Source organism: Sturnira hondurensis, unplaced genomic scaffold (genome assembly GCF_014824575.4).
Source record: "Sturnira hondurensis isolate 20B ecotype Veracruz unplaced genomic scaffold, ASM1482457v3 Scaffold0022179, whole genome shotgun sequence".
Lineage (NCBI taxonomy): Eukaryota > Metazoa > Chordata > Mammalia > Chiroptera > Phyllostomidae > Sturnira > Sturnira hondurensis.
The window spans coordinates 2,296,936-2,310,091 of NW_028094810.1; the positions used below are offsets into that span (position 1 = coordinate 2,296,936).

Genomic DNA, 13,156 nt, shown 5'->3' on the forward strand with positions numbered 1-13,156 from the left:
CGTGAGTGAGGGCTCTCAAAATAATGCTAGAGAGATATTTGATGGCTTCCCAGTCTTAATGCCATTGGGCAAGCAGAGATTATTTTTTTTTTGGTTTGTTTAAAATATATAACTGAAATGCTAATGCCACATCATATTTCAGTCTCGAGTATCTGCTACTTTCTGGTCTATCCTATTTGACTCTACCCAAAGCGGCCTGGAGACCAGTAACACCTTTTATGAAATGGGAGGACACAAAGGGGCCTACAGTGACGGCTTACAGGCTGCTTTCTTCAAGCAGGCAAGGTTTCTGAATGGCTCTGGCCTGATGGGCTGAAACGTCCCCAGGACTCCCTCAGTGGGGAACGTGATGGTAATACTGGCCCCGAAGGGAACGTCAGACATTTACTCCTAGGTGGGTAGAGTGTTCCTGTGGGCTGAATTAGCTGGGAGGTGGGAAAGCGGGGGAAGGACCTGGCTTTGTGGGGCTGAGTCCTCACCGCCAGGGGCAGCGGGTCCTTGCTGTGGTTGAAGGTGTGCTCGAACACCACGGCGGCCAGCACGTTGGAGGAGCGGTTGTCGTACCTGATGTAGTCCTCAAAGTCCTCCTCCGAGGGGAAGCCGCGGACTGTGAGGAGCATTGGAGTTGAGTTGCCCGGTCGCCTGCCCCACTTGAAAAATCTGGACAGTTCATTTATTTGCAGATAAAAGGCTGAAAACTTACAGGTTTCTCTAGAGTTGTGTAAACCTTTTCTGAGACTCGAGGAGGTTTTTGTGTTTGGTGGAGAGGCGGGCTGCTGTGAAGAGGAGCAGAACCTCGCAATCACAGCCGGCCCCGGGTTTCTGGTGAGACCGGAGGAAGGGCTGGCCAAGTGCATGACCTCCTTCATGCGGGCGGCTGCCCTGCGCTGGGATCCACTGCCAGGGTTAGCTTCTCTTCTAGCCATAGTGGTGCGCTTTAAAATTTCTAGTAGATACTAACATATAGCCTATTAAATGTTTCTCTGTCATCCAGACCCCTTTTCATACAGAGGGTCTCAGTGTGATCACTCAGTGAGGGACACAGAACCTTCCTGTAAGTGATTGCTACACTAAATCAAAGGAGCCACAGGAGGTCTTTGCCAAAATCAAGAGGAGAAAAAAAGGAATAATTCTTCTTATCCTGAAAGCAGAGAGCTAGGAGGGGAGACTAGAGTGTGTCTACCAGGAGCGTCCCTGGGCAGGGGGGTGGTGGGGGGAGGCTTTCTAGTGACTCATTTTTAGAGCTGTCGTCCCCAAACCGCACCCGGAAGGGTTCTCCGCACCGCGTTCTCAATGTACATCTTACCCTTGTACATAATTGAAGAGCTTTCTCTGAGTAAGTGGCCACCCATTCCCACTGTGGGTGATTGGGTGCTGCTCAAGCTGTCACATGTCACATCACTTGGCCCTCACAACCCTCATCCCCATTTTATAATAAGACGTGACAGAGTTGAGGGATTCGCCTTGGTGACACAGCTGAGAGGAGATGCTAGGTCTGGAGAATGGCCATGAGCCCCACAGAGAAGAGGATCTCACAGGACACCTCACCTCTCATGTTGATCACCAATGCCCTTTTGGCCATCTCTGTGATGGTCTTCGCAGCATCGCTCTGGGACGGGATGTAGGCGAGCTCCCAGGGGTCTCCCGGAAGAGGGAAGGTGAAGAACAGGGGCAGCTCCTGGATTGGCTGGCTGGGGTATATGGTGGCCTTGGGCACATTCTCCGACTGGATCTTCAAGCGAAGCCAAATCAGGATGCCAGAAAACAGCAAGGGCAGGAGGAGTTCCAAGACCGTCACCAGGACCTTCCGCTTCTGGAAGAAGAGGAATGAACTCACACGCTGATGGATTGAGAGGCACTAGAGCGGGCTCGCAGGGCCCCGTCCCCTGGGGACACCCTATCCTCAAAGCTTCACTCACGCCCTGAGCCCCCGCCTCCCAAGACGCCCACGCAGCTGGTGCACGCTTCTTCCTGCCCTGCCGTCAGGAGTGGGACTGACCTGCAAAGTGTAGTTCTTCCAGAGCAGGAGTGCCAGCTGCTGGAGCACTGCCATCTTCCCTCTGGGGGGGACGCTTAACGCTAGTTACAGACCACAGAGAACAAAAAGTTAGGGTGTGCTGTGAGAACATGCTTTGTGTTTCGGAGAGCCCAGGGGGAAGGGGTGCAGAGTGAGTCTTAGGATACTCCCTTCCCTCCATGTTTCTCTTGGCCTTCTTTTGTACTGCCTTAACTCAAACTAGCGCACGAGAGAGAGAGAGAGAGAGAGAGAGAGAGAGAGAGAGAGAGAGAGAGATAACAGTTCTACTCTTTATGTTTAAAAAAAAAAACATGCACTCTTTTAGGAAACTGACCTTGTTTCTTCCTGAAACTTAAGATCAACAACAGGCTTTTATATGCAATGTGACTGCTAGAGTGGTATTTATCGTTTGATAAATGCTATTCACATGTTCCTTTAGTTTATATGAATGTCCCGTTTCTTAGCAAAATATTCAGGTTGATGGAATTCCTCTCCCTGACTAGCTCTCCTCTCAACACAAAACCAGTAAAAGGAAACTCAACTTATCCCGGGGGTGGGGGGTTGATTTCTAAGCTTGGAGAGGGCTATAGAGAAGGCGGGGCACCTGGGATGGGGGCCCTCACTGGCTTTGCAGACCCAGGAGCAGGATGCAGGCGAGCACACACGGTGGGACGGCAGTGTGTGCTTTCCTGCCGTAAACCCGAGGAGCAGTTTTTTCTGCTTTAACTCTGAGCATTGCAACCAAGCCTCCACATGAGCGGTCATTTTCCTCCAGAGAAAATCTACCCTGTGTTTCTATGAATGTCATATTTAAATCCGGCACATACTCTGGGGAAGTCTGCTGAGAGATTATTACATGCAAGAGACAGCAGAAACCAGAGTGGAGGTTTAGAAAGGCCTCTCTCAATTTAGGGAAACCTATTCCCCTAGATTTCAGGTGTGAGAAGAAGAGACAGCCCGGAGTTCACTAGATGCTTACCTGCTAGAGAAGGGGGTGGTCTGAAGTAGCTCAGGAAGACCCCGAAATGCCCAGAACACAGAGGCACCACGTTCCAGAAGCTGCAGGCATGGGGGCTGAAGCGTGGACCAGGCTGCTCAGACCTAAGGTGGGCAGCAAGGGTGGCAGAGGAGGGGAGGCCCCAGAGAGCTCCTGGTCACCGTCCGCACACTGAGGATGCAGGTGGAGCAAGAACACTTCACGGCTCACGGTCCTTTAAGTGGGGAGAAACTTCTGTGACTCACAGGGGCAGAGTTCTGAGTTCAGTGAATTGGCCCACGTTCAGGCTGATACTAACCTAATGCCATCTATTAAGTACGTAAAGATCACACAGAAGACTCAGACAGACAGCTAGTCAGTCACCCAGCAGTGAACGCAAGCTGACACTACTACCCAAAGGACCTGCCTTGAGACCCAGCCATGCACAGCGAGAGCTTATTTCTTTTTAAAAATGGCTAGTTTCACTTTTGGCTTCAGTCAGTTGAAAATAATTTCCATTAAAGCCCCTTTCTAAAACTAAGCTCTTGCTTTTTTTTTTTGGAAAAGATTTGTTCAGCCCTGGCTGGTGTGGCTCGGCAGATTGAGTGCCAGCCTGTGACCTGAAAGGTCACTGGTTCAATTCCCAGTCAGGGCACATGCCTGGGTTGCAGGCCAGATTACCAGTTGGGGGCGTGTGAGAGGCAACCAATTGATGTTTCTCTTGCACATAGATGTTTCTCTTCCTCTCTTTCTCCCTCCCTTCCCCTCTCTCCAAAAATAAATATATTTTTTAAAAAATCTTTTTAAAAAGCTGTGTTTGATATCAGTGTAACAATAGTTACTCAAAATTTATGCTATAAAGGATAGTCAAATATTTGTAGACAACACAATTGCAAAAAGTTATTAGTTAATTTAAAATATGGCTTTCAGTTAACCACATGGTTAAAATGTGAAGAAATTAAAGCTAAAATGTAGTATAAAGTGCTATTATGTGGCAACATAATAAACAATCCATTCTTTTAAAATTAGCAAGGTGGAAAAGTGTTTTAAAAATCATTTGTAGACAGGTAATAAGAGAGCCGTGACTTAAATGACACCCATGGAGGCCTGTGGTTTCTGGAAGGTTTCTGTAAGAGAGTTAGGCTAAGAGGGGAAGACAGGGCCTCCAGTAGGACTGGCCATTTCCTGGTCATCTGGGCTGGCCAAGATGAACTTTGTTCCTCTATCTCAAGAGAAGAATGTACAAAGGATCACAGTTTACAGAAGTCTTCTGGTCAGAGAAGTTTACGACTTCCTTCTACAGAAAAATCTGACCAAGGAAAATCACATCACCGTGCTTAACCCTCTCTCTAGGCCTGGGGGGAGGAGGAGGTGGTGGAGCAGAGTCGATCCTCCACCTTTTTATGAGGCTGTACGGCAGAATCTGGGAACTGACCTGAGTCCTGGGAGAGGCTCCTGGCTGCAGTCTTCCTCCGGTGCTACTGGAGGACTGGCCGAAAGGAGGCAGCCCTGCGCAGAGGGCTGTGGTGTGGGGCCGGCAGGGTGACCTTGGAGATCTGGCACACTGACGCCTCTTGGGACATCAGGAGGGGCTCACTGCTCGCTGGCATGACTCTCTGGCACCGTCAGGCAAATGAAGGGTGCTAAAGCATAGTCTGGAAAATAATCATGAAGCACCCCTCACCAAGTTAGAAGACCAAAGAGCAACATAGATTGTAAGTACGTTACTTAGAACAGAACAGACCCTATAACAAAGAAATATGGGTTTAGGAAACCGGGGACCAGACTGCCAGGGTGGCTGTTTGCTCGCTCCGGCCACATTAAAAGAGAAGAAGCTTTTATATCACATTTACTTTTGTACTTACAGCCTCCTAAGCCAGCTCTGGCCTCTGATATCAACACCCTTTTACAGACAAAGAAACCAGGAGGAAAAGTCTGGCCCAGGATCGCACAGCAAAAAAGCTGAAGACCAGGATCTAAACCTCGCAGGCTGTGTTTTTAACTGCTAAACTGCTGCATCCTTGTGTATCCTAAAAGCAGTAAACATCTTTATATAAAATTTGTGAATATTGCTCCCAGAACCTAACTTTAGAAATGAAAAGAAAATATGTCCCTTGACCCCACCACTTTAGTAAGTATTTGTTTTATTTCTGTCTTCCCATAGCACCCAGTTTGTTGCTTTGTCCATGTGGGACACCATCCAGTCTCACCAAACACTATACTTGCATCTGTCCTTTTTGAGTAACAAAGAATTTAAAGGAGGAGATTCCTGGAATTACAAAATCGGGAAGGCTTTCTGGTTACAAAAGCAAATGTACACGAGGAAAGGAGCTCAAGTCCCTTAAAACACTTAACCCTGGTGGCACCAAGAGTCCCCAGAAGTGGAAATGACCTTGATCCAGAACTAGCCCAGGCAGGCTCTACTCTAAGGCAAACACTTGGCCACTTGCAAAGCTGCCACCTCCGCCCCAGAAGAGCAAGTCTGAGGACTTCCCCCTGCTGAGGCTCACTTCGCTCTTCTAGGGTCAGAGCCAGGAAGGGAAGGGAAGCTTCCCCCCACATCCCCCACTAAAAGGCTTGTTTGCTTACTGTTAAAATATTAAACATTACATAAATTGTTGAGTATTTCAATATTTGCTTTTTAGGTGACTAACTTCATTGGTCCAGAGTGAGTGCATTACTGTGGGCTGCTAATTTCTGAGAAGTCTCTTGATGGCACATAGAATTCCTCTAAAAATGTTTGTTCCCAGAGACAGACTCATAGATGGAGGACAGATGACAGCTAGTTGGGGGGGGGGGAGGTTAGGGGGTGGAGGGATTGAGCAAAAAGAAAAAAGGACTCATGGACATGGACAACAGTGTGGGGACTGCTTGGAGCAGGAGGGTATAAGAAGACTAAATGGTAATGGAACAAATATATAATAAAGATAAAATTTTGCCCTGGCTGGCGTGGCTCAGTGGATTGAACAGCAGCCTGTGGACCGAAAAATCACTGGTTCGATTCCCAGTCAGGGCACATGCCTGGGTTTCAGGCTGGATCCCCAGTTGGCAGTAGGCAAGTGGCAACTGATCCATGTATTTCTCACACACTGATGTTTCTCTCCATCTCTTTCTCCCTCCCTTCCCCTCTCTCTAAAAGTAAATAAATAAAATCTTTTTTAAAAAAGATAAACTTAAAAATAAAAATGGTCTTTCCAGTAGCTTTCATTAGTTTAGAGCTAGGGGCCGAGCTAGTTCACGGGCGCCCGGTGTTCGGGGCCCCCTGCTCAGCAGCACTCTTGAGTGTATGTTGAGGAGTCCAGGCTCATCCACTCTAAAATCTGTGGGTTCTCTAAATTGTGGGCTTAAATATGTCCTCTGATTTCTATATGCCTGTGCCAAAAAAAAAAGTTTTATTTCTGCATATACGGAATGGAATGGTGTTAATTATTCTAGAGAGGTCACTGCTGAGCCGGCCTCAAGACCAGTGAGCAGAAGTGGACAAGGCACACACCCTGTTAACGTCACATGTTCCTGTCACATGCCAGGCTCAGTACATCTCCTTCCATGGGAGTCTCAGTCTGCACCGGCGTAGAGGGAGGCAGGGGGAGAAGGAAGGGGTTTCGGTAAGGCCACATTCGTGCCTCCCAATGTCAGGCAGAGAACAGACAACCACAGTGGTTGTCCATGGTCCTGGTCAGGACTGGGCACCTTTCCTGAGGACCGAGGTGGGTGAGGACCCATCGCAGCTGGGAAAGCACTTCCTTTTCAACACGGGGAGTCCACAACAGTCAGCAGTGCTGAGGGTCTGCATGTGTGCACACTGAAGAAGGCGTGGCAAATACTTAATTTATGCTGGTAGAATCTGTGGCCTTTCAGGACAAAAAAGCATTTATTTATTCAATGAACATTTGGTAAGTGCTCACCGTGCAATGGGCAATTGTACCAGGTACTAAGGATTTAGAAATAAAAATCCCAGTGCTCTTGATCCAAGGAGTTCACAGTCTGTGAATGTTGCATGTACCGTAATCACTAAAACTGAAGCCAAATAAAAGCATCATGAGATTCCAGAGAAGACCAAATTTGGGGGGTGTGTGTGTATAAGAGAACTCTAGGAAGGCTCCCAGGAGGAGGTTACATGACAGACTGGTCTCAAGTTTCTTGTTAGTTGGGGTGGAAGGGCATTACAGATTGTATGGAAGTGAGAGCATGTGGGGGGAAGAGCAAGCAGTTTGGAGTGGTGGGGAAGGAGCAGCAGGGAGTGAACCAGAAAGGGAGGCCAACAAGGGCTTGGACGCTGTGCCAAGAAGGGAGCAGGGGTGGGGCGTGGAGGAAGAGGGTGTCCAAATGTGCGGTAATGCTGCTTCAGGGTGTTTTGTTTCACTTAATCTTCTACCCAGTACCTGACCTTTTTCTGGGGGCTGAGTGCACAGTAAATATGTGAAAATATCAAATTCAGTGGATTCTGAAGATGAAATGTCCAAATACCAATAAACACTGTAAGTACAGGCTGAAACTAGCAGGTACATTTATAGAGTACGGTTCCTGCCAGGGAACCCCACTACTGGACTCCAAGTGGGGTGAGCAAGATGATCTGCTGGAGTGATAGAATGGTGAGAAATTTTACTTATATTTTTCTTTAAAAATGAGAAAATTGATTTTACTAATATTTAATACAAGGGAAGACCTGGGGACCCTTGTCGGCCTGTGTGGCAGAGCCATGGCATCCTGACAGGGGAGAACATGTTCCGTGACATGGGGCACTAGTTTACATTAAATCTCTCAGACATGTCGGAGCTTACATGTTTCAAGATATTATGGTTGTGGTCAGTTAAAAACAAAAACAAAAGCAAAATCAAGACACTCAAACAGCCAAAGTAACACAATATTTTGTAGTGACTCAGGAATAACTGTGAAGATCTTTTGTGACACAGAGGTTCACTGGTTATCTTGTGATTAAGAACTCAAAGAGGACTTCTGGTCAAGATGGCGGCATAGGCAGACATGGCTCGCCTCTTCTCACAACCACATTAAAATTACGACTAAAATATAGAACCACCACCACTTAGAACCATCAGAAATAGAGTTGAATAAACCCTGGCTGGTGTAGCTCAGTGGATTGAGCGCAGGCCTGCAAACCTAGAGGATCGAGGTTCGATTGCCAGTCTAGGGCACATGCCTGGGTTGCAGGCAGGTTCCCTGCAGGCCAACTCCCAGCAGGGAATGCATGAAAGGCAACCATACATTGATGTTTCTCTCCCTCTCCTTCCCCTCTAAAGATAAATAAATAAGTAAAATCTTTAAAAAAAAGAAAAGAAATAGAGTTGAATAGAAGTCTGACAACTACGAAACTAAAGAAAACAGATTCATCCAGGCTGGTAAGAGGGGTGCAAATGCTGAACAGGCTGGTCTCACACCCACTTTTGGTAGATAAAAATTTGGGAGGACTATCTCAGGACTGAAGAGTCCCAGACCCACACCAGGCCCCCCAGCCCAGGGTTCCTGTGTCAGGAGTTAAGTCACCACAACTTCTGGCTGCAAAACCAACAGGGATTGAGTCAGTGGAAGAAATTTCTGGAGTTCCGAGCAGTTCCTCTTCAAGAACCCACACACGGACTCACCTGTTTAGACTCACTTCCTCTGAACTCCAGGACCAGGGTAGCAGCTTGAAAGGCACCAGTGGTATACAGGGAGAGAATGAAGTGTCTGGCATCAGGGTGAGCAAAGGCCATTGTCTCTTTGCTAAACCCTCTCCCCACAGAGCTGGTAGGCTGGTGCCATATCTGAGCCAACACTGTTTGATCCACCTTGGAGATCCCCAGAGACTCTGCCCCACCCAACTCACCCAAACTGCTTTTTTGTATGAATGGTTGGTCTTGGATCATGCTTCACAACTTCCTAAATCCTATCAAACAAGCAACAGCTGGCTTCAGTGAGCTCCAGGCTCCACACTGCAGTAGTCAGATTAGAATCACAGCTTGGCTTCGCCTGGGAATCTCCAAACCCAGCACAAGTAGCAGCCATCTCAGATTGCTTTATAACTCAGGCAGGGTGGCCCCAAGTAAGACACCAGTGGGAGCTGACCTTGGCCTGCACCACACGGGAAATCCCAGAGCCAGCACACCCAGTGGTGTGCTACAGACTACCTCAGAAGTAGGTGGGTAGAACTGCACAACTGAGCCTCCACTGAGGCTGGAGGTTGGTGGTGAGTGGTCACACCCAGTCCTTGCAACTGACTGGCCTGAATAAATCCCTCCCGTTGATCTACCAACAGCTACCAAGGTTCAGCTACAAGAGGAAGGTGTATTCAGCCCACACAGAGGGTGCACTCGGGTACCCAGCCTGGATGATAAGGAAGCCTGTGGATCCCACAGCACACCAACTACATTAGGCCACACTCCCAAGACTCGGAGTCATAGCAGCTCCACCTAATACATAGGAACAAACACAGGGAGGCTGCCAAAATGAGGGGACAAAAAAAACATGGCCCAAATGAAAGAACAGATCAAAACTCCAGAAAAAGAGCTAAACAAAATGGAGATAAGCAATCTATCAGATGCAGATTTCAAAACACTAATTATAAGGATGCTCAAGCAACTTATTGAGGACCTCAGCAGCATAAAAAGATCCAGCCAGAAATGAAGGATCCACTAGCTCAAATAAAGAGCATGATCTCACTTGATCGTGTGGCTTTGTTGTAAAGACAGCGTATGTTGGTATGATAGATTCTGTACCATTAGTACACTGACAAAAGTTAATCATGTTCACTTTTCCTCTCATCCCTTTTAAAGCTCTCTACTTGTGTTTACAGGATGGGGCAAAAGTAGGTTTATAAGTGTGTATGTGAAACACAGCATTTATATTTGCTGTGTTAATCTTGTATTATTATTATTCATTAACTGTCATATTATTTTCCATATGAACAACTATAAACCTACTTTTGTCTCACCCTGTACTTCTATGTCCATATCACTCAGGCCAATAGTATATGTCTATAATTTATAAATAATATAATATACAGGGGTATATGCTCAAATTCTTTTACATAAGAAGGTACAAGAACAAAGTTTTTACATAACTTATTTACACAAGTGGTCCTGGCGTGGTTGAAGTGGGAAGAAATCCTGGAGGCTCAGTCATTGTCCTAGAGCACCCGGCTCCGGCCGCCCAGGCTGGGCTTGAGGCTGTGGCCACCTGCACTGAAAGGCTCCGGTAGAGACCTAGTGTGCTGGTCTCACATTCAGCACCACCACCAGCTCTGTTCAGGGTCAGCAGCGTCCATCTCCTCAGGATTATAGGGCTCTGAGTTTACACTAAAGCTCCTGGTGGGAGTTGGTAGGGTATATTTTTGCCAAAGATGTGGCCCAAAAAAGATGATTGGAAGAGAGTTCTATAAAATCTGTCTCTGCCTGCTGTGCCCTCAGTGCCATTCCCAGTCTTGCTAGCCCATCTGCCTCTCTGGGTATAGAAAATGAGGTAATGGGGCAACAGAGAAGCTCCAGGGAGAGGTAACCACAGGTCTTCTGTAAGGAGCAAGGCAACGGACTCATTACTCAGCTGCTGCAAAGGTTCCTACCTGCCTGTTGACTCCAAATCTCTTCAAATGTGCAAATAACTCTGTATCATTCATACACTGCCCCCAAGTCCCCCCAGAATGGGAGTGACACACCTTATACTTTTCCACGGGTGTCGGGGCCTTCTGTGGGTTTGCTGGTTTGGAATATCAGCCACCATATCTGTCTTCACCTTCTGAAATCCCACACTTTCTCAGCCCAGTCCCAGCACCTCTGTGAAGCAGCCACTGATAATGCTGGTTGAGAGATTCTTCCTCCTGGCTGCACAGCAGAATATTCTGGGGGTGCTTTAAGGCAGAAGCTGACCTTTGGGGCCCATCTCTGGGGTTCTGGGCTCTGCTCTGGGCATGAGACTCTTTCCCAAGTGAGTCTAATGTAAAGCCAGAGTTGAGACCTTCTCCTCCTGTTGAAAACCATCCCTCCTCCACCTCTGGACACCTTCAGTGGCTTTTCTTAGTCTATGTTATGTCTCAGTTACTTGTGAATAAAGCACCTCTTTAACTCCACCCTAAGGTCCCCAAGATCAGGAGCCATGTCCAGTAAGTCTTTCAAACACTCACAGAGCCTTGCCCATCATTCTCCCCCAAATTCTAGAATTTTTCCCCTCAAGAGACTCAATAACAGAGAGTCTACTGCTGTCTCAGGAAGCTGGTGTGGAGAAGAAACTATTAACCAGGGAGTATTACCTGGGCCTTGCCAGTTTATACTAAGTCAAAACAGGTTCCTATGAGACTGCCTGGCACTCGCACCATGGAGAGCTCGCATCTTTATTAAAAACAAAACAAAAACTTGAGCTACCCTCTCTTGTTCCAAATGGCTTTCTCGTCAGCATGGTGACCTTAGAAAGCAAATGATGCCATCTTGATGGCCAAATATAGTAAGTGCTCAATTAAAAAAATTTTTTCTAAGAAGTTTAAAAAAGGCAAAAGGCAGGTAGACATTCTCAGGGCATCCATTTTTACCTATCTTCCCTTTCTCTCCCATTTCCCATGATGCAAACTTCCTAAAGGAAAACAGCTTTCATCTTTTCCAGTTTACAAAAGGTGGCTTCAAAATGTACTGAATCAAATGACACACCTGCTCCAGAGAAAAGAGCACAAGTCTTTCACTTGCACCTTGCCTGGGTCTCCACTCTGTTACAGGGTCTCAGCTACTCATTTAACAACTCTTTCTAAGTGCCTGTCACTGGCAGGCACTGGCTGTGTGCTGGGAGTGCAAGCCCTGCCAAGATCCACTCTGTACCTCAGGGAACTCACAATTCAGGAGGCAAAGGGGCAAACAAACAGAAATAATCCTATAAGGCAACAGCTTTAATTAAACCAGGTCCAAGGCTGTGAGGAGAGGGCATGCATTCATGAACCAAAAATGCACCAGATGTACACTTGCCCTAAGCTCTCCTGCAGGAGACAGCACCTGCCCTCATATAGCGTATAGTGTACTCTGTGAGGGCAGATATCCGTGTAAACACAAATTCATACCAAATTCAGAGTGACCATGGACACCAGAGGTTGTACATAGGGTTGTTGCAGGCCCCTCTGCCTAGACCAGGAGTTCTCTTCCTCCTATGCCCTACACTACTCCCACCCCTGGACCCCCACTGGGCCCTCATTCTGGGACTGAGAAGGTGGGAGCAAGGCGGACTCTGGTGTGGGGAAGGGTTCCCACACACACTGCGACTCTGCACCGAGTGAGCCAGCAACATTCTTCCGGGCCCTGCCTTGGCTGCCCAGCCTGGGACTCAGAAGATGCTCAGAGTGCCCGCTGGATGAATGCCGGCGGGTCTTATCTTGGCTTTGCACAAAGGATTCCATAGTAATTCTACCTCCGGGAAGGTTTACGTTTCTCTGAGGGTGGCCAGCTTCAGCGACCTGCTTACAGGGATGGGGACACGCCCAGAGGTTGGAGCTATGGAGAAGCCTTAGGGAGGCCCCTCCCGATGCACCTGCTGGGCCCCCAAGGATGGGCGCGGGCTAAGCGGGGGACAGTGTTGGTTGGCGGGGGTCCGGGGCAAGTTGGCTGGGCTGGGGGCCACCGAAGCAGGGAAGCGGCCCCGCAGCTGCGCGACCCGCAGGCGGTGGGTCCCGACTGAACTCACCGACCCTCGGCATCGGGGCAGGGGCGGATAGCGCGCTGCCTTCTCGCAGGGTCCACTCCTACAGCTCCCGGATCAGCTCCCGCCTCACGGAAGCCGCCTGTGCTGACAGATGCTAGGCCGCCGCCACCGCGGGGAGGGGGCGCCTGCAACCAGTGACAAGCGAACACACCTGGCGGCTCCAGAATCCTGCAGGGGGCGAGCAGTCCGACTGCGCATGCGTAGTGGGCTGCCCCTGCGGGTGCCACCCATCCTCTGGTCGTCCCAACCCCGCTCGCGCCTGCGCAATGCCCAGCACAAGAGCCAAGGCTGCAGGTGGCGCTGGACACCTGGGGCAATCGAGGGTTGGGACACAGGATAATCGTGTTTTTAATAGGTGTTGTGAAGCCACTGCCGCAGTCCTCCCCGGAACCTGGACCTTCTCAGGCCTCCTTCCATTTCCTTTTCAGCACTGTCAATTGTTGGGTACGGTGGCCCCGTATCCTTACAGAGAAGGGGCGGGCCTCACCGCTGGTGGG

The 13,156-nt window shown here is 48.6% G+C and overlaps 1 protein-coding gene across 3 annotated transcripts in view; it reads right to left on the minus strand.

Annotated features, from left to right (window-relative positions):
* ABCA3 (ATP binding cassette subfamily A member 3) overlaps window positions 1–12,844 on the minus strand; it is a 50,046-nt gene extending 37,202 nt beyond the window's left edge. Inside the window, exons 1-6 of one of the 3 annotated variants that reach the window (XM_037034372.1) lie at window positions 12,642–12,844; window positions 4,429–4,636; window positions 2,997–3,228; window positions 2,000–2,079; window positions 1,549–1,813; window positions 480–607 (exon numbers count right to left, since the gene is read on the minus strand). In XM_037034372.1, coding sequence (XP_036890267.1) covers window positions 480–607; window positions 1,549–1,813; window positions 2,000–2,053 — 447 coding nt within the window. In that variant the 5' untranslated portion in view covers window positions 2,054–2,079; window positions 2,997–3,228; window positions 4,429–4,636; window positions 12,642–12,844. Of the gene's footprint in view, window positions 1–479; window positions 608–1,548; window positions 1,814–1,999; window positions 2,080–2,996; window positions 3,229–4,428; window positions 4,649–10,641; window positions 10,806–12,641 lie in introns of those variants that run through there. The other 2 variants (XM_037034371.1, XM_037034374.1) reach the window with 2 other exon arrangements.
* Window positions 12,845–13,156: the final 312 nt, after the last annotated feature.